Here is a 23,799-nt window from a genome sequence, read left to right as displayed (position 1 = left end):
CAGGAAAAAGTGATGAAGTGGCTAGGTTTGACCAACTTTGACTGGACACTTGTTTTCTCCAAAACTGAAAGTGAATAGTTGTTTCACCATCCTTGTACATTGTACTTTATGCCCATAATCCTCGAATTTTCCCACCTATGCTGCAATGTGTCAAACAATGAAGCAATCACAGGTTGTTACAACTTCTGTGATTTTTCTGAAAAGTGTCATTTAAATATAAAAATTTCAAATATTAATCCCAAGCTTAAAATAACGAAAATGACAACATATGACTTAGTTTCTAAGGATTATTGTTGAATAATAAAGGTTAAATGGCCAAGAATGATAGTTAAAAGATGAATTTGGAGTGGAATGGACAGTCAAATTTAGATACCAACATCCTCCCGAACCTAAGAATTTGCATGTCCTCATGCAACCAAGTCCTAACCTGTCAAGTGTTGTCTTCTGTTGCTGCCTCTGCCTCTGCTACTTCAAGTAGAGCATTTATCTTCATTTGTGCTTCATATTCTGTTTTCAAGATTTGATACTTGGTCTTAATTTCTTTCTTCTGTTTGTAAAGTTTGTAGGCCTTCCTACAAATTTGTATTTTATAGGTTGAGAGTTTCTTAACTTTCTTCTTCAGTTTTTCATTCTCTGCTTGAAGCTTTTTGCTTTGTATTTTAAGTGTCTCATTTTCTGCTTTTATTACTCTTTCTAACACTTCTGATTCCTTAAGCTCTTGTTGTAACTTCTCAACCTTTTTCTCCAATCTTCTTCTCTTTTTACCTGAAACCTGTTGTTCATGTTGCTCTTTTTCCTTGTCTTTATCTTCCAGTCCCTATACATAGTCATATTGTGCTTGTTGTAGGACATCATCTTCCTCCAAAACTTTCCTTTGCTGGCCAAACTTCATTTTCGTGGATTTTCTTATATAGGCAGTAAAATTTTTGTCTTGGTTGGCTCTTTCAGCATCTTCCCTCACCATCCTTCTTGTCCTGACACTGTTGGTGGATGGAATAGAATTACTTTGTCTAAATTCTGAAAATTTTTCCTCTATGGATCTACATCAATCACTAGTTTTTCATGTTGCTGCTCCTGTAAATTCTGTTGTTCCTCTTGTGGCTATTTCTATTCCTCATCAGTGACAAATTCATTAGTTATCAAGAATATTTCCCATGTTATACCTATCTTTTGTAATTCGACTTCAATCAGAATTTTTATCAAGCCAAAATGGTGTAAACTTGTATCCTTATTCTTCTGTTGCTTTTGCATAGTCTTAGACATTTTTGTCAGGCTTTGTAAAAGAAAATAGGGCAGACTTATAGTATAATCCCCTCTCAGATGCATCAACAACTTAAAATGATAGAGGAATACAACACAGAATCTACCTTCACAAGTTATATATTTTTGAATTATATAAACCATCTCATCCCATGGATGGATTAACCAGCTTCTAGGAATCCCTGATTTCCAATCAATTGTTGATAATCTTGACCTGGACATAAAAGTTGCCCATGTTGTCTCTTTAAATTTTTTGGTTTTAAAGTATTTTTCTCCTTCTGGGCTTATACCAATTGCTTGAGCAATTGTGTCCTCCAAGACCCTAAATGACAAGTTGCCTACAGCTGCCCTCTCCCCATTAAATGAAGAAGCAAATTCTTTTGTTGTTTGCTTGTTATGCCCACTGTGTTTTTCTAAAAATGACAGCCAATGTTTTGCCCTAAGTATATCTACACAGTCTTTATGATATCTGGAAGGGTCAAACTGTAATGGTTCTGCCCGATTTGCCATGAGAGGAAAGGAAAGACTATGTCATGTTACCCTGTATTTGAGAGGAATTGACAATTTGTAATGGATTCTTCTATAGTAAAAAAAAATTACTACAGTCCTTCATGCTGTAAGAAAAAAAAATTACCAGAGTGTAAATCAACTACCTAGGCCTGAGTCTTATGCGGAATTCTTGGAGGATGCTGCCAATAAACTCGAAATTCCCTGTAATTCTGATCCTGGTGGGTGTCGTGTCCTTTTACTCGTATGTTGACAGTGTTATTGTCAACATACTTCGTACAGACGCTATCTGCTTGCAAAATAATTTTTCCTCAGTCCAGCGATTTCTACAGGGAATGTGTTTCCTCTCTTCATTCACGACCTATTCATGCACTAAAACCCTCAATTTCTTCACGCATCCTTCTCAGCGTTTCTAATGATGTTTTCAGACTCCTGGCAGTGTTGAAATGACTTATACATCAATTTTTAAAATGTTTCCAAAGTTCTGGCATTGGTACGGGCTATGATGGCTATGGAGTCTTAGCAGCGTAAATGGTTATGATAGTTGTGGAGTCATGGTAGCGTGAACAACTATGATGGCACATACTTCAAATATCAATGATAACCTTTGGTGTCCTGTTTTACAACCCATTATATAGTTTCCAGGTTGTAAACGTATTGGTTATGATGACTTACCAATTGAACCATTTTACCTTTTTGCATATGATCATATTGCCCTTGATTATTACTATATGTTGTTTCTCGATTTGGAACAAAATTTGTAGGTTGAAAACCATACAAATTTTGTATAAAATTCCCACTTTCATGACCTGTTCTGAGGCTTATAATTCCTCTGTTTTATGGCCCAATTACTACCTTCAAAAGTCCTCTGTCTTCATAACTCAATCTCTTAAAAATCTTTGAATATGCAAGTCAGTCGTAGGTTGGATAGGTCTGTTGGTATCCATGAGTCAGTTGGATTAAAATTGTATATACAGGATTAAGAAAATATATACAAGGTAAAAATAGGAATTATATACAAGATAGAATTTGTTGGCATTATGATACAGGTGTTGTCCTTGATGGCAACTCGCTCAAAGGTATGATATAGGTTTGGTGGCAACTCAATCAGAGGACAGATCTTAGTACAACAGGTCAAGAGAGAGATATACGCATGTTAACCTTGATGAAAGTGCGTATACACGCAGGTGAGAAGAACAAAAGGCGCGTATACATACACACGCAGGTTCACAGAAGGAAAGGCACGTACATGTTGGAAAACTAAGTTTTGGTCCGTGGTATTTGGTCCATGGTATTTTGGTATTGGTCTGTGGTATTTGGTCCGAAATGTTGACCCCAGGTATTGGGTCCAAGGTATTGGTTCTACATGGTTTTGGACCATGGTATTGAGAGAAGCCTAAACCTATATAAGGAGAAGATCATTAGGCCAAGGGGGTAAGTGTGTGTGTGACTATCTGATGAAGAGTGAGATCTAGTATACTGGTTATGGGTTTGAAATGCTTGGCTCGATCTGAATCAAGGAGGCTCCTATGCGGTTGATAAAGGTTGATGGTCCGGGATCTTGAAGACTAAAATGTATTATCATTATATGGTATGATCATGAGTAGATCTGAGTACTGACGCATGTTTTATCCTTTATATCTTATTGTCTGGGTATATCTGAAGTTGAAATTGTAGCGAAGGTATAAGTAATTATCTTTAGATCTGTACGCGGGTTCTCTCTAGTGAAAGAGTGTATACACGCCGGTTTGACACAGTCAAGTAGCGTATACATTATGAGATTTGATGTTTCAGGTTGTTGTTGGTTCTAGTGGTTGTTGCAGAGTTCTGGGCTCTGGTATGTGTTCTGGTAACTATGTTTTGATGACAGGGTTTCAGTGATTCAGAGATTGATGATGCAAGTATAGTTGATGATTGTATTGCAGTGGTGATTATTTTGTATTTATGGATCCAGTCTGAAAATTTATGAAACGTGGTCCCTGGAAGAAAAGAGAAGGTTGTAGCCTTCTGTAGGCCAACACCTACATACTAGTACATCAACTAGTACAAGAGCTAAGGGGGTTGTAGCTCACTTCCAGGAGAGTCTGGAGAATGAGAGAAGGTTGTAGCCTTCTGCAAGTAGAAGCCTGTGTACTAGTATAAGACTGCACCAATACATAACCATTGTAAAAAGAAGTTTCTAATTAAAAGAAGATAGAGACGAATTGCAGTAGGTGGTTTTCACCCACATTGGGTTTCCACCTTATATCATGGTGTTCATGTGTGCTTCTTGTGTGTGATGATCTGTTCTGTTTTATTGCTCATGTTTACTGTTCATATGGATAATAATGTTCTGATGCACTAATTAAGGATCAACTAACTGAATCATAAGTTTACTAGATATATGCTTGTTGCACTACACACAGTTGCGTATACACGCGGTTTTCCTTAACTGAAGTAGCGTATATGAATCTTAATATTGAAATTAAAAAGTTATATTGATTTGATAATACTGATTCACCCACCCCCCCCTCTCAGTATTATTTCCAACAGAATTGTATGTTCAGAAGTAGAAAATGGTTATGATTACAGGATATAGGTAGAAGGATAGGATATGGATGTTATAAGATAGGCTTGGTATTTAGAAACTAAAGTCAATTATTATCATAATTCATCATCTAAAAGTCGAAACTAATAAAAGAAATTAAAATACTTAAAATGACAATTCTTATAGCCCTTCAATATCTCTGTGTTGAAGTTGGTTGTTGTTGTTTGATAAGGTTAGGTAGAATGTGATGGTGTCCATAAAATGTCTGTCTGCTTAAATTCCAATCTTTTCTTTGCCGAATTCTTCATCTTGAATGTAAGCTTTCTTGTTGTTGTCTTCTTCTTTGCGATCTTCTTCATCTTGAATGTAATCTTTCGTTTTTCTAATGTAATTTTCCTTTGAATAGATCCCATTGTAAAAATTTACTCAAAATAGATCCTTTACCTTAAAATGATAACAAGTTCCTTCTAAACAGGTCCTTTTTGAGAAGTTATGATTACAGGTCCCTTGCTTAGAAATGAATCATAATAGGTCCCTTCTGAAAAATGAATGATAACAGGTCCCTTCTGAAAAATGAATGATACAGGTCCCTTCTAAGAAATGAATGATACAGGTCCCTTCTGAGAAATGAATGATACAGGTTCCTTCAGAAAAATGAATGATAACAGGTCCCTTCTAAGAAATGAATGATACAGGTCCCTTCTGAGATATGTTCTCATAAGCTTTTTCTTAAGACTTGCTAAAAATGAAGACAAACCTTTTTCTCTGTTGGAGATAAATAAAATTTGTAGGAAAATAGGAAAGCATGAACAAGTTCAGGCTTCCTTCTCTCCAACTGATGGTTTGATTTGTCCTCAAGTCATGATGTGTTTCTCCTAAGATTCAATCTGAAATGACTTTTTCTTTTCTGATTTTTGTACTCAAAATTTTAAAAACTAAGAATTCTTGCAAGCCAATTTCTTGGTTTTCTCACAAGAATTCGTGTTTAGACTATGCCATGTCTGGTTTTCATAGCTAAACATTATTATCTTTTTATTATTATTATTATTATTATTATTATTATTATTATTATTGTTTATATTTATTTTTTATTTTTTATTTTTTATTTTTTATTTTTTATTTTTTATTTTTTATTTTTTATTTTTTATTTTTATTTATTTTTATTTATTTTTTATTTTTTATTTTTTGAAATCAAAACAAATTAAGGTTTGGATATTACAGGTGACTGTTGTAGTATCTGTACCTCATTTTCCTGTGAAACAATTCTCATAAAATCTTCTCTGTTAACAGGCTTATGGTAGATTCGTAGCCTGTGTCCATTGACAAGATATGTCTGTCCTTCTTGGTCTATTGAAGTTACTTTGACTGATCCATTCTCGAAGATTTCAAGGATTTCATAAGGCCCCATCCAGTGAGTAGTGAATTTAGCTTTATGATCCTTGAATTTGGAGTCGAAGAGCAATGCCCAGTCGCCAATTTGAAATTCCTTCTTCTTAATCATCTTGTCATGCCATTGTCTTCTTTGCTGTTGAATCATTGTTGTCCTTTGCACAGCCTCTTGTCTCATTTCATCAAGCTGGTTTAATTGCATGATCCTTTCTTACTGAGCTTCTGAGAGGTCCATCCCTAGATCTGCTGCCAATTTATATGTATGCATTTGGAATTCTATTGGCAGCATGACCTCTTTCCCATACACAAGCTGGTAGGGTGAGAACCCTGTTGTATTTTTCCAAGTAATTCTATATGCCCAAAGTGCTTCATTGAGCTTGTCTGCCCAATTCTTCGTATTTGTGGCCATTGTTTTTGTCATGATGCCTTCTAATGTTTTGTTTGTAGACTCTACTTGGTCGTTGACCTGTGGATGATAGGGTGTGATTCTTCTATGCTTGATTTGATACTTCTCTGTTATTTCTTGAAATAGTCTTGATGTGAATTGAGTCCCTTGGTCTGTGACTATCTGTCTAGGCACTCCATATCTAACAAAAATTTATTCAAATAGGAAATTGACTACTGTTTGTTCATTTGCCCTTACAAGTGCCTTTGCTTCAGCCCATTTAGTGACATAATCGGCACATACAAGTATGTACTTCTTACCTTTGGATGGTGGATTGATGGGTCCGATAAAATCGAGAGCCCATTTTTTAAATGGCTCTAGATGCACTTTCGGCTGGAGTGGCATTTCATCAGAGGTAGTTGATCATCCCATGCGTTGGCAGCTATCACTACTTCTTACATACTTCTTTGTATCTTTAAAAATCAATGGCCAATAATAGCCAAGGCTAAGAATTTTGTGCGATGTCCTCTTTGCTGCAAAATGGCCACCACAAGGTTGATCATGGCAAGAGGCTAGTACATCAATTATTTCATTCTCTCTAATGCATATTCTACTAATCATGTCATAACCAATGTAAAATAAATCGCCATTAATCCATGAGTATCTTGTGCTTTTTTTTATTATCCTTTTCTTTTCCTTTGAGCTGAATGATGGTGGCACTTTTCCTGTGGACAAGTAGTTAGTTAAATCAGCATACCATGGTGTTGAAACTGAAATTGCAAACAAGTGTTCATCAGGAAATGAATCTTCAACTTGGACAGCTTCACCTGGATTTTGAAGTCTAGAAAAGTAGTCTGCTACCTGGTTTTCTTTCCCAGGTCTATCCAGTATGGTGATATTGAATTCCTGCAATAAGAGTAACCACCTGGTGATCCTGCCATTAGTAATAGGTTTGTTCATTAAATATCGAATGGCGGAGTGATCAGTGTGAACTAGGACTTCATATCCAGTTATGTAGTGGCGAAATTTGTTCACTGCATGTATTATTACAAGCATTTCCTTTTCTGTAACTGTGTTATTAAATTCTGCAGGGGTCAAATTCTTGCTAATGAAATAGATGGCATATTTTGAACCATCTTCTTTTTGGCCTACTGAAGCCCCTACTACAGCGTCAGATGCATTAGTTGAGATATGAAAAGGTAGTGTCCAATTAGGTCCTCTCAAAACTGGAGCAGTGGATAATTTTTCTTTGAGCTTCTCAAAAGCAATTTGACAATTACCATTCCAATCAAAAGTTACATCCTTTGCAAGAAGTTTAAACAAAGGCAAAGCTATCTTACTTAAGTTTGCAATAAATCGCCTGCAATAACTTGCATAACCAAGAAAACTTCTTACATCTTTTTGATTTGTTGGAATTGGTAATTCAACAATGATTTGTATTTTGGTTTGATCTACTTCAATTCCTTTGGACGAGATATGATGCCCTAAGACTATTCCTTCATTCATCATCATATAACATTTTTCGTTGCTTAAGGATAAGTTTGTTTCTATACATCGTTGTAAATTTTTTTCAAGATTTTGCAAAGAGTGGTCAAAGGAGTCACCATATACTGAAAAATCGTCCATATATACCTCAACACATTCATGGACTAGATCTGCAAAAATAGCTAATACTGCTCTCTAAAATGTTGCTGGAGCATTACACAAGCCAAATGGTAACACATTGTAAGCATATGTTCCCCAAGGACAGGTAAATGTTGTTTTATCTTGGTCTTCTGAGGCTATGTTGATCTGGTTGTAACCGCTAAAGCCATCTAAGAAGGAAAATGACTTTTTCCCTGCCAAAGTATCTCAAACTTGGTCAATAAATGGCAATGGAAAATAGTCTTTAAGGGTGGCTTTATTTAGCTCTCTATAGTCAACACAAACTCACCATTTACCATTTTTCTTGGGTACTATTACTAGTGGTGATACCCATTGGCTGTCAGAAATGGGGTCTCTGACAATTTCTTTAAGCATAGGGTTCATTCTTCTCTATGGCTACCTCACTAGCTGAATATTAGTGTCTGTATAGATGTGGTGAGTGCAGGTTTCTGGGTGAATTCCTTGCATATCCATGTAGTCCCAAGCGAATGCTTTTTGGTATTTGTTCAACAAATGAATCAGTTTTTGTTCCTAAGATGTCTCTAGAAATGCCCCATTGTTCAATGTTTTTTTCAGGGACTGATTTCTATAGTCTTGCTTTGCGTATTTGTAATGGAATTGATTGGAAAAATTTCATCAAATATTGCTTTCACTGAGTACATCGTACATGTTTCTTGAAAACTTTGTGCCAACATGTAATTTGCAGTAATGTATTGTTCATTTCTCAACTCTTTTGAGACCTCGGGCTGGGAAATAAACATTTCCACTAAATCTGCATTGTTGTTTTCCTCAATATCATATATTTGGTTTATGCTTAGCACAAAGTATATTTCTTCCTAATCATTGTACTTGTCATCAAGCCATAAGTTTCGTGTTACTACTGGGGCTTGTGCTGATGGGTACAAGGTAAGTTGTTTTCTTTTTGTCCCTCTAGAAATGATCATATTACCTGATCTACATCCAATAAATGCATCAGTAGTTGCCAACCAGGGTCTACCAAGTATAATCGGATGTCCTCCTAAGTTTGATTTTGGTTGGAGTACCAAGAAACCGATTGGATACTCCCAAGAATCTAGTCAGACAATTGTATCCTCTAGCACCCCCTCAGGAATGACTTTAGAACGATCAACTAATTCCAAAACAATTGGGGTTGTTTGTAATTTTTTTAGCTGCAAAGTTTTCATTGTGTCTAATGTCATGACGTTTATTGCAGCTCCTAAATCTATCAAAGTGTTTGGAATTGAAATTTTGTTGATTATGGTTGTGACTCTAGGTATGCCTGGGTCGACATATTTCTCCATTGAAATAACATTTGACATCAAGCCTGCTAAATTACCTATGACATGTATTGTTTTTGGGTCAAATATTTTCTTTGCAGGCTTCTTGAGACACAACTCTTTAATGGCTTTGGTATAAATCGGAATATCCTTGATTTCCTGGAGTAATGGCATTTTGACATATACATTCCTCAATTCATCAAGAACATCAAATTGTGGCAATGGTGTGGGTGATCTTGGTTGAAGTAATTGTTCTGGAAATGGAGGTGGTTGGAGTGTTTTGATTTGTTGATTCTGTTCCAAATTGTTTTGTATTGGTTCACTTTGTTTGCTACGTTATTTATTTTCTTCTTCATCATTTTGTTTTTCTTGTTGCAACTGCGTTTGAACAGGGGAAGGTTCTTTATGCAATGTCCGACCTGACCTTAGTTCAATGTTTTGCAGTGGTAGAGTTGGGTATGAAGTTCCCTCATCTACGCTATAAGTTGGTCTGTCTATTCGGTTGTTTGGGATAGCTATGGGTTGAGCTGATAATTGTGTGGGTCAAGGTTGGATGTTATTTGTAGCTGAGGTGGATTTATTTGTGGGGGAGCAGGTAATGCTTGTTGAGTATTTTTTTGTTGATAAGGTACTGGTTGCGGAGGGTATTGTTGTGGGTATGGCTGAGAATATTGTGACTGATAATGTTGGGAATATGGTTGAGCAAATGGTTGTTGATATTGCTAGGGTTGTTGTTGAGCAAATTGTTGAGGAAAAGAATATCCTCTCCATCCTTGTTGTGGGTATGTTTGTTGCTGTTGGTTAGACCAGTTTTGCCATGGCATGGGAACATTCCAAGAATTTTGAACAGGCATGTTATAATTTGTTGAATTTGGATTTTGATACATACCTAGAGGTCTTGGTTGCCATGGTCTTCTAGCTCCCATGAAATACATGTTTTCCATTTCTGCACTAGCTTCCAAATTGTAATTCTGCAAAATTTTCATCTTTGTACAATATTTAGTGTCATGGTTATTTGTACAAAACCCACAAATTTGCACGTTATCTAAGGGACATTCTTTCAAAGCATGTTTCTTCCTGCATTTGGGACAGTATATAGATAATTCTAACTCTTGTTCATCTTGTCTTTTCTTTGTTTTCAAGGTATCTATTTGGTTTCCCAAAGTACTCATAAGGTCTGTTTTGAAATCCTCAAATAAGTTGCCTAGTTCAGCTCTAGTTATATTTCCTGTAGCAGATTTTGTGATCTTTGATGTCATTGCTCTTTTCCCACTTCTTGTCCTACTCCTAGAGTACTTTTGGCATAATTCGGCAATCTCCTCAAAAGGTAAGTTGGAAACGTCCCCTTTACCCATGAGATTAAGATCATCTAAATACTCATCCTGGATGCCTTTAAGAAAGATTGTTCGAATAAGCTCAATTGACATAGTCCTATGTTTTGATTTTTGTAGATTATATGAGAATCTTTCTAAGTATTCCTCTAAGGTCTCGTCTTCTTGTTGATTCATTGCAAAGATGTCATCTTTGGAATCTTTTGATCGACAATAAGGTTGATATTTTTTCAAAAAGAATTTTCTCATATCATCCCAATTAGTGACTGAATGTTCACCTAATCCCATAAACCACCTAAGTGCTGTTGCTTTTAAGGTAGCAGGAAAAAGGTGAAGTCTATGAGCATCATCGGTATATCCATAGGTTCGGCATACTATGTCAAATTCGAATAAAAATGAGTCTGGATCTTCAGATGCCATCCCATAGAAGTTTGGCAATACAGATGGTGGTATGTTTTTCATTTTAATTTCCTCATCCATTTGCTCTCCTCTATCTTGAATTGGAAATTTAAATGTGGATTCCTCTGTTTCTGGTGGATTTTGATTTCCTCCAAATAGAGTATCATTGTTTTGTTTTTCTTCATTTTCCCTTCTTCTTCTCCATTCTTCCATTTGTCTCTCATACTCTCTTAGTTGTTCAGGTGTGGGTCCTCTAGATCCTCCTCCCTCTTTAGCCATCGTAATTTGTGATTTATCTAAGGTTTCTGCCTCTTCTTCTTGTTTTAGTTCTTGAAGAAACATTTGTTCAGAACTCGACTATTGGATTTTTGTGCTACTCCCTTCAAATTTCACTACTGTAGAAGTTTCAGGTAGATTCCTTCTCTTTGCTTCGTGGGCTATTAGAATTTGTCTTTCAATGAGGGTGAGTCTTTGGCCTGATTTTAGTTTTTCCTCAAGTTTTGCTGCTGTAACCTTTCCTGTTGGAGTTATGTATTCAATCTTTTCTAATGCCTCTGCTCCTAATGGTGGAGTAGTTGTTGGTTGGGGGGTTTTCTTAAATCTTCCTTTTTCGTCCCTAAACCTAGACATAAATAAGCATGATTGAAATTTAAATTTAATTCTATGTTTTTGTTGTTTTGTTGTTTTTTATTTTTTTTTAGTCTTTCTAGTTGCACCTCCCCGACAACGGTGCCAAAATGTTTGGTCCCAACTTACCAATGCAAGTTAAGCTCTTAATTCTTTTATCAACCCAGGAAAGTACACTTAGAGGTGCTTACCTAAAATATATATATCTAGAAGGATCTAAGATTCTAATGGCTACATAGTAGACTAAATTAACAGTGATTTCTACAAAAGATCCTTAATTGTCCTTTTTAATCACTCAAACATCAATCTAAATGAAACAAATCCTATGAAATTCTAGTTGCAAGAATAACAAAAGCAGTGTTGATGATTGATTATAATCCTACATTCCCTTACAAGAATATTGCTTCAAAGAATTTTTACAATCACAACAATCCAAAGTATTTTCAATTTAAATCACACAGTGAATAAGATGAGTAGTGTTATAAACCAATATCAATTAGATCTCTTACAAGAATCATTTACCAAACTGAAAATTGAATTTTAAAACTCCAATCTTAAATCACTTTGGAAATAAAACTAGAATTATCCTTCAAAACTAAAGCTAGCAAACAAATCTGGAAATTGTATGACAACAACATATAAATATCAATTTCAAGATCAAGATTAGTTGAGTCCTCTTACAAGACTCTCTCTCTTCACAACAAATTCAAGCTCTCTTAATTGATAACTCTGCTAACATAACTTTTAACTCTGAACATGAAATGACTAATTTCCAAATTCAAATTTGCAGCTAGTAAGAAAAACAGAGTAAAGATAAAGTGTACCAACAAAGTGGTGAGGGCCCTTCAACACTTCACAAGCACACTGTGAAATGATTCAGAAGAGTGTAGCTACTAAATATTGAGACATAAAATTGTTGAAGAAATTTGTATTAAGTCTAGAATCAAAGATATATGTCTTCTCATATGTTCATAAAAACCATTCTAAAACATAGTTTTCCCATATGGATTATTTATCGTGAATTCTATAACAGAAGAAACTCTTGTTTCTCCATCTAATACTAACAATATTCTATTAATTACATCCCAAGGAGGTTGAATTTAGGTTTGTTTCTCTATTTATGCAAAAATTCTAAAACTGGAAAATATCTTGTGCACAAAAATCAGGAAAAAGTGATGAAGTCGCTGGGTTTGATCAGCTTTGACTAGACACTTGTTTTCTCCAAAACTGAAAGTGAATAGCTATTTCACCATCCTTGTACATTGTACTTTATGCCCATAATCCTCGAATTTTCCCACCTGTGCTGCAATGTGTCAAACAATGAAGCAATCACAGGTTGTTACAACTTCCTATGATTTTTCTGAAAAGTGTCATTTAAATATAAAAATTTCAAATATTAATCCCAAGCTTAAAGTAACGAAAATGAAAACAAATGACTTAGTTTCTAAGGATTATTGTTGAATAATAAAGGTTAAATGGCCAAGAATGGTAGTTAAAAGATGAATTTGGAGTGGAATGGACAGTCAAATTTAGATACCAACACTTACCCTGTAACTTATCAGCCCCAACTGAAAGGACGCAACAATGCCTTGCGCAAACTGCGACCTACCCTAGCACCACCCTGCAACCCTGAAGAGTTCTCAGGCCACTACCTAAAGGTATCTCCAATCACCCTGAAGAGTCGGCAGACCACGTTTCACAATTTTCAGTTGGATCTCGCTATGCTCTAAATCAATATAAGATAGTTATATAAAATATATAATGTAAGAGAATGTTGCTCTACTCACAATGAATAACATGTGAAGTCCTGTAACTGTATTGTTGATTAATGCATAATACTGATCACACTACACAACCCTACTCAATCTAACCATTGCACAACCCTGCTCAATCTGACCATTGCACTCATTGTCCAACCACTGATCACTGCACAACTTGTTCGCTACTTTTTGTAACATTCTTGTTTTTGATAAGTTAGGTATTAGATAAAAAATCAAAATGCCATACAAAAAATGATAAGTTAGGATATACACCAAAAAAAAATATGGAAAATAAAAATGTTAGGAGTAATTATTATTGCAGGTCCATATCAAATAAAATGAGAGGGTAGTTGCTCTAAAAAAGGAAGGCAAAATGAAAATGATACATAAGCAACAAAATAAAAATATTTTCTTGAGAAAATAAATTAAGGTTTCTAGCTCAAATGCACCTTTGAAAAATGTCCTGTTGATTAATTATGCATAAGTTTTTTAATTATGATTTAATTGTTGTAATAAAGCTTGATGACCTGATAAAATAAATGACAAATGACACTTTTGTCATATTGGCAGAAATGACAAAACAACACATCGAACACAGATAACCAACGCGTACTTTTAACCAAATATCCTTCACTCCACCTGGATCAACAGCAGAGGAAGAATTTCGACCCCACCTTGGCCATTTCCCGTTAACGCGAGGGGGGGTTCCAAAAAGTAGTTTTCATGGCTGCCACTTTCTGCAACGTGGCACCTCCATAATGTTTCAGACCCCCAAGGCCTGAAACCACAAACCATTATGACCCCCCCTCGAAATCTGCTTTCGATTTTTCTTCCATTTGACCATTGACTTCTCCCGACCTTGTGCATTCGTTATCCTCCGTCCAATAACAAACCTCCACATCATCCATCCATTTTCATTTATCCATTCATCGCCCGCCACGTTATAATAGCATTGCCCATACGATCCAAAGCCATTGTTGTGCCTGATTATCCGTTTAAATGTCTGTCAAGTATTAATTCCAATTTCCCCTGCAAATTGAATGCCTACGCCTAGATCTAACCAGTCACTCGAGCCCAATTGAACCTATAAATCCTTCATGGCTCCAATCTTTGCCACTTTTCGCTTCCATCCATAAACCAAAAGCACCTTTTGTCACTCTATGTATTTTTGCCATTGTCATCATGTTTAGGTTAAAAGCAACTTCTGAATTTCCCTTGCAGTAGTGATGGCTCCTAAAGCAAAGATACAAAATACTGCCGAAGAAGGGAATCCCTCCATAGTCTCCCTTGATCTGGATCATATGCCACTTGTAAACTCCCTTTTCAAGATCAATGACTGTGAATGTGAATTTGATTTCTGTGAATTAAATTCATGGTTAAAACTGAAATATACCGATAAGGAGGATTCCATTCACTTATGGGAGACTCTTCTTCCATTATTTTCTTTTCCTAAGACCCATCAATTTTCTAATCTAATCTCTTGGTGTCAAGCCAGGTATGACCTTGTGCAAAGAATAGTAGTGAATCAGGATGGAAAAATCATGATTACCATCACTACTCATAACATAAACCAGATGCTAATGATACCTCCATCTAATTCCCTTAGCCATTTCTCACCTGTAGCTCTCATGTACCTCTACAATAAACTCACCTTCCCACAGAGAGCTCTTATCTTTGAACTTTTCCTACCATAAGATGCCAAATTACCTAAGAGAAATCCTCCATATTCTTCTTCCATGTTCCCTGAGGCTACTAGACATATTATCACTTTGTTATCATACCTCCTAGGTTATGAAAATGACCAAGCTGTTGATGAATCCATCCTTCATGTATAATTAGCAAAGAATATCAACCTACCTTCATGTATAATGATTAGCAAAGAATATCAACCTACCTTCATGTATAATTATAGCCACTTTCTAGTTGATAATATACATGAACAATTTATGAATTTGACCACACAAGGAGTATTCATGTACAGTTCATTTATAATTCATCTAATTTTGTCTCAACAGGGAGATCTATTTCCTATTCAACTGAACAGACAAGATGAGCAAGGAGTGAATCAATCAGTGATTCACTGGATAGAGATAGTGAGAGCAGGATCATTAAATTTTACATCCTCCCAATTCATTGATTCGTTCATACATCCAGTTCTCCAATTATTCAACAGCCAGGCAGAGCCCAACATTAGAGAAGAAATTAGAAAGAAACTACACTTATCAGAGAAAACCAAGACCGGTGATTGGTACCTATACTAGAATTACACTGAGATTAGGGTCTATGGCAGTGAGTTGGCTCCATACAAACTGCCTAAGTATGTGCCAATGAGAATATTCTCACTGTAATAAATCAGGAAAATGACAAATATGGATGAAGTCAATTTTGTCTCAGGTAAGAAGAAATCACAGTTTAAACTCAAAGCTAAAGTAGGGAGTTTCATCTGTAACACTAGATCTGCAGGTACAGAAGCAGACAGATTGCTAAAGAACATGAACCTCCAGCCAAGCTTCACTTGGTCTTATGATCCTTTCGGGATTATTTCAGCTCTCAGAGTGCAGTTGAAGGCAACACTTTACAACCATACTCCCAGGCCAGAATTGGAGAAGTTCGTGAACCAGGAGAAATGGTTTGAAGGTACTCTCACAGAAGTTGATGAACAGGTTATATAAACTCCTCAGACAAAGACTCCAGCTACACAGAGTACTCAACATAAAAGAGCCAGATAGGAAACTCAGTCAGCTACAAAACCAGGTAAAGAGTACTCTATCTTAAAAAATAAGTTGAAAACTGGGCTGTCAATGTCATCAGGAAGCAAGCCACCAAAGATAATTGATCTTGGAGAATTGGAAGATGTTTCATTAGCAGGGACAACTGATCCCAAGCCTCCCTCTACTTCTTCAACTCCTTCAACTAAACCTATGGAGATTATCCAATCAATTGAGACCTGCTCAGCAGGAGATTCTAATATCTTCTCAACATTTTTGGAAATCAAGCAAAAGAATGAAAGTCTTAAATCTCATGTTTATAGTCAATTTTGGAAACAGACATCCACTTCTCAACATAGACTTCTCTCTGCCTTCGACAATGAAAGAGGAAGGATGTAAATGGAATTTCTGCAGGCTCAGATTCCATTTCCTAAATCCACAACAGACTACAAGAAGACCATCTTCTCATTTGATGTGAACTAGATACATCCCATTGATCAAAAGGATTTGCATAGGCAATCGGGTGAGATGTTATTTTCAACAATGACTACAACTGCCATGTCTCTTTCCAAGCTCAAAACTGCTTTGTCCAATGTATAGTCACAGCTTAAGATTCAAAATTTGTCATCCTTGTCTAAAGATAACAAATTAAAATCCTTATAAGATATCATTATCAAGATTGGGTATGATCCCTAGGACTGTAAAGCAATTGAAGAAATACTGCAAAAGAAGAATGTTGAGATTACAGCCTTGAAGAAACAATTGAAGCTGCTTTCAACTGAGGATCCATAGACCAAAGAAATGGAAGAAAATGAACAGCACAAGGAGGAGATGTTAAAGCTCATTATTGAGCAAAACATACAGGTCAAGAAAATGGAGGAGAATATGGAACAATTACTCAAGGAAAAAGAGACAACACAACTTGTTGTTGTTGAAGTTTCTAAGTTTACTTAGTTAGAAACCCTCCATGCAAATTATCTGATTTATTCCTACCTACTTGTTATTTTACTTAAAAAGTTATTTACAATGTAAATACTGAAAATATGTAGGAATTTACAGGGCAAGTTCCTCAGACAGAACACCAAGGGACACCACTCACAAATAGATCACAGATCAATACACTAGTATGCTTGACATGGTTAAAACCCTCAAAGAGGGAAACAATCCACGACCTAAGCCAACACGGCCACTTCAGGAAATTTATTAATAAAAGAAATAAAATTTACATAAGTTTCTCTCATGAACGGTTACCCTACAAATGACCCTCCATGCTCTTTAAATAGAGATCACAGACCAATCGGGTGTTAAGCCATGGAAAAAGTGTCGGTAATACCGAGGAGAGAAGGAACTGTTGGATCACTTCATGTCTAGAACATATCATGACCGTTAGATTGTAAGTTACAAATGTACATAGTAAACAAACACGCTTTACCTAACTCTACACTAGACCAAGTTATACTTAACTATTTCCTATGTGTGAGAATATCCTAACATCCCCCCTTAAGAACAACTTGGGATAGGATTGAAGGATGTAAAAATATGACACAATATGAGAACGAAGGAGGCATTAGAGCCTATTCCCCCTTAGTGACAACTTCCTCAACTCCAACCATAAATCGAAGTTTAGTAAACTTCGCCTCTGTGAGAGCCTTTGTAAAGATGTCTGCAACTTGATCATCGGTTGAACAATATTGCACTTCAAGAACATGGTCATGAATGAGCTTTCTTATGAAGTGCATGTGTAGTTCAATGTGTTTGTTGCACTGATGATGGACTAGATCTTTGCATAGTTGAATGGCACTTTGATTATCACACCAAAGTGTAGTTAGATGCTGCTGCTGAAAGCCAAACTCTGACATGATCTCACAAAGCCATAGGGCTTCCTTACTAGCTTCTACAGCGCCACGATACTCTGCTTCTGCTGAAGAAAGAGAAATGGCACTTTGTTTCTTACAAGCCCATGTAATAGTTCTAGAACCAAGAGTGAACACATAACCTGCAGTAGACTTCCGATCATTAGGGTCACCAGCCCAATTGGAATCAGTGAAACCAACCAATAGAGGAGATGCTTCTGCACTGTAATGAATCCCAAACTAAATTGTACCTCGAACATAACAAAGTATTCTTTTAGCTTCTTTCTAATGACTTTCATGTGGGTTTTACATAAACCGAGCAATAAGGCCAACAACAAAGGAAAGGTCAGGACGAGTATGGGTCAGATACAAAAGTTTTCCTACAAGCTGACAGTATAAGGTAGCATCAACTTCAGGGGAAGTACAAGTGACTGAAAGTTTGGCTCCATACTAAAAGGGAGAAGGGGTTGGCTTACAGTATTCCATGTGAAAGTGGCGTAGAAGATCACAGGCATACTTGGATTGGGAAAGGGAAATACCTTCCTTGGTTTGCAAGACTTGAAGACCAAGAAAATAATGCAAGTGTCCTAAGTCTGTCATTTCAAAATTCTTTTTAAGGTTGCGATCACTACCAGTAAGGATAAGATCATCAACATATAGAACAAGAATGATAAGGTAGTTACCCACTTTCTTGGTGTAGACAGTATTGTCAGAATGACACCTAGAAAAGCCAGTATCTAAAAGAAAGCTATCCATTTTGTCATACCAAGCCCGAGGGGCGTGCTTGAGACCATAAAGGGATTTCTTAAGCCGACATACAAGGTTGGAGTCTATTTTTATAAAGCTAGGAGGTTGTTCCATATAGATTTCTTCATGCAAGTCCCCATGCAAGAAGGCAGATTTAACATCCTTCTAATGGACTTCCCATTTGAAAGAGGTAGCAAGGGAAAGAACAAGGTGGATAGAGTTCATTTTGGCAACAAGGGAGAAGGTGTCAGCATAGTCAATGCCTTCAACTTGTGAAAAACCCTTAGCAACAAGACGAGCTTTATGTTTATCAATTTTTCCTGAAAAACACTAGTGCATGCTCAACATATTACAGATCAACAACTAAAGGAAACAGAAACAATCACATCATATGACACCATTATTTTTGGACCAATGCCCTCGGAAAAACCCAATGTGGGAAAACCAGTGCAGCTATCTGAGGGTTTTCTTATTAAGAAATATCATAGTACAATCTGGGTGCCGAAACTGGCCTACCCAACAGAGAATTTCCTTGGCAGTAATACCTCTCAGTTTCTAACAAATCTCCTAGCTAAAACCCCAGATAATCCTTCCGGCAGCTCCTCAGCACCAATCTGCCTCAGAAACCCCAGCGCAGCCTCTCTCTTGACTGCGTCAACCCCTCTCTGCCCAGCGCTGGCCTTGCGTCACCCACCCCAGATGGGTCTGCGTTAGCTTTAGGAGGCCCTGCATCAGCCCTCAGGCCCTGCGTGAGCCCTGGCCGGATCTGCATCACACTCCCCGGCTACTGTGTTGATCTCTTGACACTATATCTGCCTCTCTCTCTATACTCAATTCCCTCAGCTGCAACTCCCAATCACTAATTCTATCTCTCTTAGCAAACCTCGCTCTAAAGAATAGAATGACTGATCACTCTGGTGTATTCTCCAAGTGACCCTCAAGCCTCCTCTTATACTTTTCTTGTTGACATATCAACGGCCAGATTAAGTCCCTAATCAACGACTAAGATTAGATCTGGCTTGATCCATGTCTTTTGGAGCATTCTAACAGAGTTTCATATTAATACACATTAATATTTTATTTTCCCTAAGTTTAGACTTACGGACTCCATTAAAAATATTACTTATTTTAATATCTCCTGAATTGTTTAAAATTTTCCCAAACCCTTTCTGGGTATTGGAGAACTCATGTGCTGCAACCTCTCCACCAAATTTCGTGGCTAGATCACATCCGATGCTACCCCAATTCAACAGTTGTGACCTCAGTAACAACAATTCCAATGGCAGGTGCAGATTTAAGCTCATCTCCTACTGACATTGCTTCGTCTTCAGCAACAAGTGAAACAACAAGGTTATCACATGAGCTACAAGCATAGAAACAACAGAATGAGAAGTTACTCCAAAAGTTCCAAGCCCTAGAGTCACCTTGTTGTTTCACCTTGTATGTAGAAGAAATGCAAAAGTCACATATGTTAGAGCTCAAAGTTAAACAGTTAGAGAGCAAGACTCTAATGGCAGACACTTTGGCCCAAGCCAAAGAAGATATCTGGTTAGTTAACAAAAGTACGACCATCCATACAAATCATTTTTGAGCAGCAAGAATTGATTGCTAAATGCGGGGCAGAGATAGAGAACCAAAAGGCAGCATTGGGCACAAAACCCAAATAAGCATCAAGAATGATCAAGGTACTGAATTCTAAGACTAGGCAGCAGTTACAAGAGATGAACATTCCAAATAGGACAGATACTATTTTGGAAATTAAGAAAGTCCTAGTGAAGAATAATTTGTTAAGTCAACTAAAAACAGAAGTGATGCTTTGAACACAACAGTCAAGAGGTTTCACTCTAAATTCAATATATTACATAAGAAAGGTTTACCAGAGATAGTATCACCAAATGATCAGCTAGTAAAATTGGAGGAATAATATGAAAGGCTTTATACCATTGCAGCAGACAACAGTCAATTTGCAGGGATAAAAAGACAGATTACTGGCAAGGAGGTTTTGGAAGCTTTAAGCTTAGACCTCTCCATTAAATATGAAATTGGTCATCTTTATCTCACCAAACCCAATTTTGAGAGATATACCGAAGTTGATGAGATACTTACAAGGATGGTAAATTTCAAGATACCTAGTGAGAAAAGTTGGATCAATTGTGTGAAACAATTTATTAACTTTTCATTCCAACAAGAAGACAACGGCAACAGATTTTGAAGGAACAGTCATCAACAACTTCCTATCTAATAGGGATACATCATGCAACAATTTTTCTTTTCCTATATTCTTTCAAGCTATCTTGTAATCAGATTAGGATATTTTGTTTAGAACTTGTATAAATAACTCTCTTCTATGAGTTATTAAAGATGGTATAAATAACTCTCTTCTATGAATTATTAAAGGTGGTACCTTTCCATAAGCAATTTTGTAAAAGCATTGATGTACAAGCTATTTATAGATCACTGATAATAAAGCAAAGGACTCTGAATTTGGTCTCATACAGTTTCGTTTTCTTCTATAAGTTTTTCATGTGTTTCATTCATTATGTTTATTCTGCATATGTTTAAGTTTTATAGAGATATTAGATGAGAATAAATGTGTTATAGTTATTCTTAAAATTCCTTTCTGAAGTTATTATCAAAAAGAGACTGAGATATTGGACTGTCCGTCTAAAAAGCCCCCTCTAAATCATAAAATTGTCAGCATCTTATGTAATCTTAGGCATAGTTTGTTTAACTTTTGAACATTGGACAAAGTTTTTCCTGCTTATGATAATTTATCTTTCTGTCTGAAATCTAAATTATTCATACCTCCTTACTATTCTTTCTAAACACCGTATAAATTCAAATCACTGTGTGAAGTCAAATAGCATCCCTTTGATTATTTATTAGTACAATCTAAAAGAGTTAATACATCATTCTTATAGTTTGTTCTATGTATTTGTCCTCCATAAAATCCAAAACCAAAACCACTAAAACAAATACCTTAGATGCTCTTGCATGATTAATTGACCATTATCATCTCAGAGGAACAACATCAATCTGGCGCCATTGTCGGGGATTCGAATTTGATTAGTTTTCCTGGGACAACGACATAAATCCTATTCCTTTAAGGTGACTAAAGGTCTATATAGGTCAAAATCCTTCACCTGGTGACTCCACTATGCCAAACTGGCACCTTTTAAGCACACTAGATCCCATTCTGAATCTGACACAGTTAGTCCTCTGTCAGATCCAGAAATACTTGTGAGAAAGGCCAGTTCTAGAAGGAGACATCAACCATCTTCTTCCACTTCAGCCTTGCAGTTTGAAGATATATTACAATTTGATCCCTATAGTAATATTCCATCCAATCCATATTGGACTCATTTATCACCTAGGGTTGCTGAACTTTTAGACAGGGGAGTTGATTTTAAATCAGATTTCCTTATTCATTCACTTGAATCTCATCCAGAACCCTTACTTCCACCAGGATCACCTAAATCTGAGTCTGACTTGGGTGTTCATTTACCTGAATACAAACCTACAGACTTCATATCCCCCACTACTTATTCATTCCCTTCCACTTCTGAACAACCTGAAGGGACCTTTTCTATATATTCAAATCCACTCTTTGAAACAAAAGAGGATATTCAGTCACAGGTTCAAAATTTAGTTATTAAGACTCCCTTAAAGTCATATAGGAGATCTCCTCCTTCCTCACCTCCACATAGGTATACACCTTCTTTATCACCATCTTCCTCTTTTTCTTCTTCAACATCTACACAAACATCTCACACACCATCTTCAACTATGGAATTCCAACCTATTGTACAGGCTAGATATGCAGCTTTAGTTTTACCTCAAAACCTTGATGCATTCCCTCCAGGATATTTAAAACATCTTCCTAGGTATAATGGAGAAACTGGTTCCTCAGCTGAGGACCATCTTCAAGCATTTCTAGATTTTGCAGATAATATGAACATTGAGCAAGAAAATGTCTATATGAGGTTGTTTGTTCAATCTCTTGAGGGAAATGTAAGAACCTGGTTTAGGCAGTTACCTGCAAATTCCATTAGGTCTTGGGAAGAGTTAACAAATATATTCAAAAACCAATGGGGTGTGAAGAAAGATGCTCTTTACTTTTTGACTGAGTTTGAAGAACTTAAAAGAAACTTTGGTGAACCTGTCTCTGATTTTATCAAAAGGTTCAACAAACTTTATCATAAGATGCCCCCTAATTGCAAACCCCCTGTAGCAGTAGCCAAATCTAGGTTTTCAAAAGCCTTTGAAGATGATTTTGTTGTAATGTTAAGAGAAAGAACTTCAAGGACTCTTGAAGACATGCAAACTAATGCTATAGAGGTAGAAGAAAATAGGGCTACCTCAGCCACTTTAAAAGCTAAAGAGGAAAAATCCCAAAGAAAGATTAAATCTAGTCAAGAGGCCTCTACTTCTTCAAAGACTAAAACTGAAGATTCTAAAATTGATGAGATCACTTCACTTCTTATAAATCTATCCAATAGAATTTCCAAGATTGAGACTCAACCTAGAACAGTTCAACAAACAGTAACTCGACCTCAAAATCAAAATCAAGGTCAATACAAAAGAAATCCACAATTACAAATTCTTCAAAGAACTAGTAATGATCAGCAAGTTCCAACTCTTTTACTAAGAGATTATCAACAACCTGATGACAATAGTATGACTATCACTGAATACATTAACAATATGGATACCTCTTCTGGTCAAACCACTATTATTCCTCCCTCTCAACAAAAGTAGGTTCAAGAAGACCAAGATTCCTCATAGGCTTCAAAATACCATGCCTTCTCTGAATTCCTAATTGCAAAGACGAACAAAAGATATGATCTTAGACCTAGACCTGGCCCTGGAAGACCTCCTAAGGAACCTCCAACAATTGAACCTCATACCAAAAATGTTGAAACTCAAACAACTACTATTTGACCATTAAATCGGTCAACTGATACAGCTCAAATTGAAAAAACTATCTTGACTGCATTTAATGTTGAAAAGGAGTTAGAAAGAGTTAAAATCCCTATACCACTTTCGAAACTTTCCAAAAACCCAAAATAAAGTATCCAAATGGATGCAAAACACCTCTGTTGATGTTGAAAGTGATGTTATTAGCCTTCAAGATGAAAAAACACCAATTGTCTTTAGTCCTAGCTCAAATATGAGAAATGAAATATTATCTCCTTTCTATGTGACACTAAAGACAAATGACTCCATGTTATATCACTGTATGCTAGATTCTGGAGCATCACACAGTATCATGCCAAAAACCATCATGGATCATTTAAATCTTGGCATAACTAGATCCTATCATGATTTGTACACCTTTGATTCCAAAACAGTACCTTTCCTAGGATTGATTAAGGATTTAGTAAA

General features: G+C 36.3%; 1 protein-coding gene across 1 annotated transcript in view; it reads right to left on the bottom strand.

Annotated features, from left to right (window-relative positions):
• Nucleotides 1–430: 430 nt before the first annotated feature.
• LOC149216337 (uncharacterized) overlaps nucleotides 431–23,799 on the bottom strand; it is a 25,040-nt gene continuing 1,671 nt past the window's right edge. The window contains exons 3-6 of the mRNA XM_089389913.1: nucleotides 19,655–19,777; nucleotides 6,826–7,428; nucleotides 5,538–5,604; nucleotides 431–817 (exon numbers count right to left, since the gene is read on the bottom strand). Of these exons, the coding sequence (XP_089246039.1) occupies nucleotides 431–817; nucleotides 5,538–5,604; nucleotides 6,826–7,428; nucleotides 19,655–19,777 (1,180 nt within the window). The remainder of the gene's footprint in view (nucleotides 818–5,537; nucleotides 5,605–6,825; nucleotides 7,429–19,654; nucleotides 19,778–23,799) is intronic.

This window comes from Pinus tabuliformis, chromosome 1_1 (assembly GCF_031772625.1).
Source record: "Pinus tabuliformis cultivar Carrire ecotype Pingquan chromosome 1_1, CPIR1, whole genome shotgun sequence".
Classification (NCBI taxonomy): domain Eukaryota; kingdom Viridiplantae; phylum Streptophyta; class Pinopsida; order Pinales; family Pinaceae; genus Pinus; species Pinus tabuliformis.
Note: the sequence above shows the minus strand (reverse complement) of the source record. Positions and strands in the feature narration are given on the sequence as shown.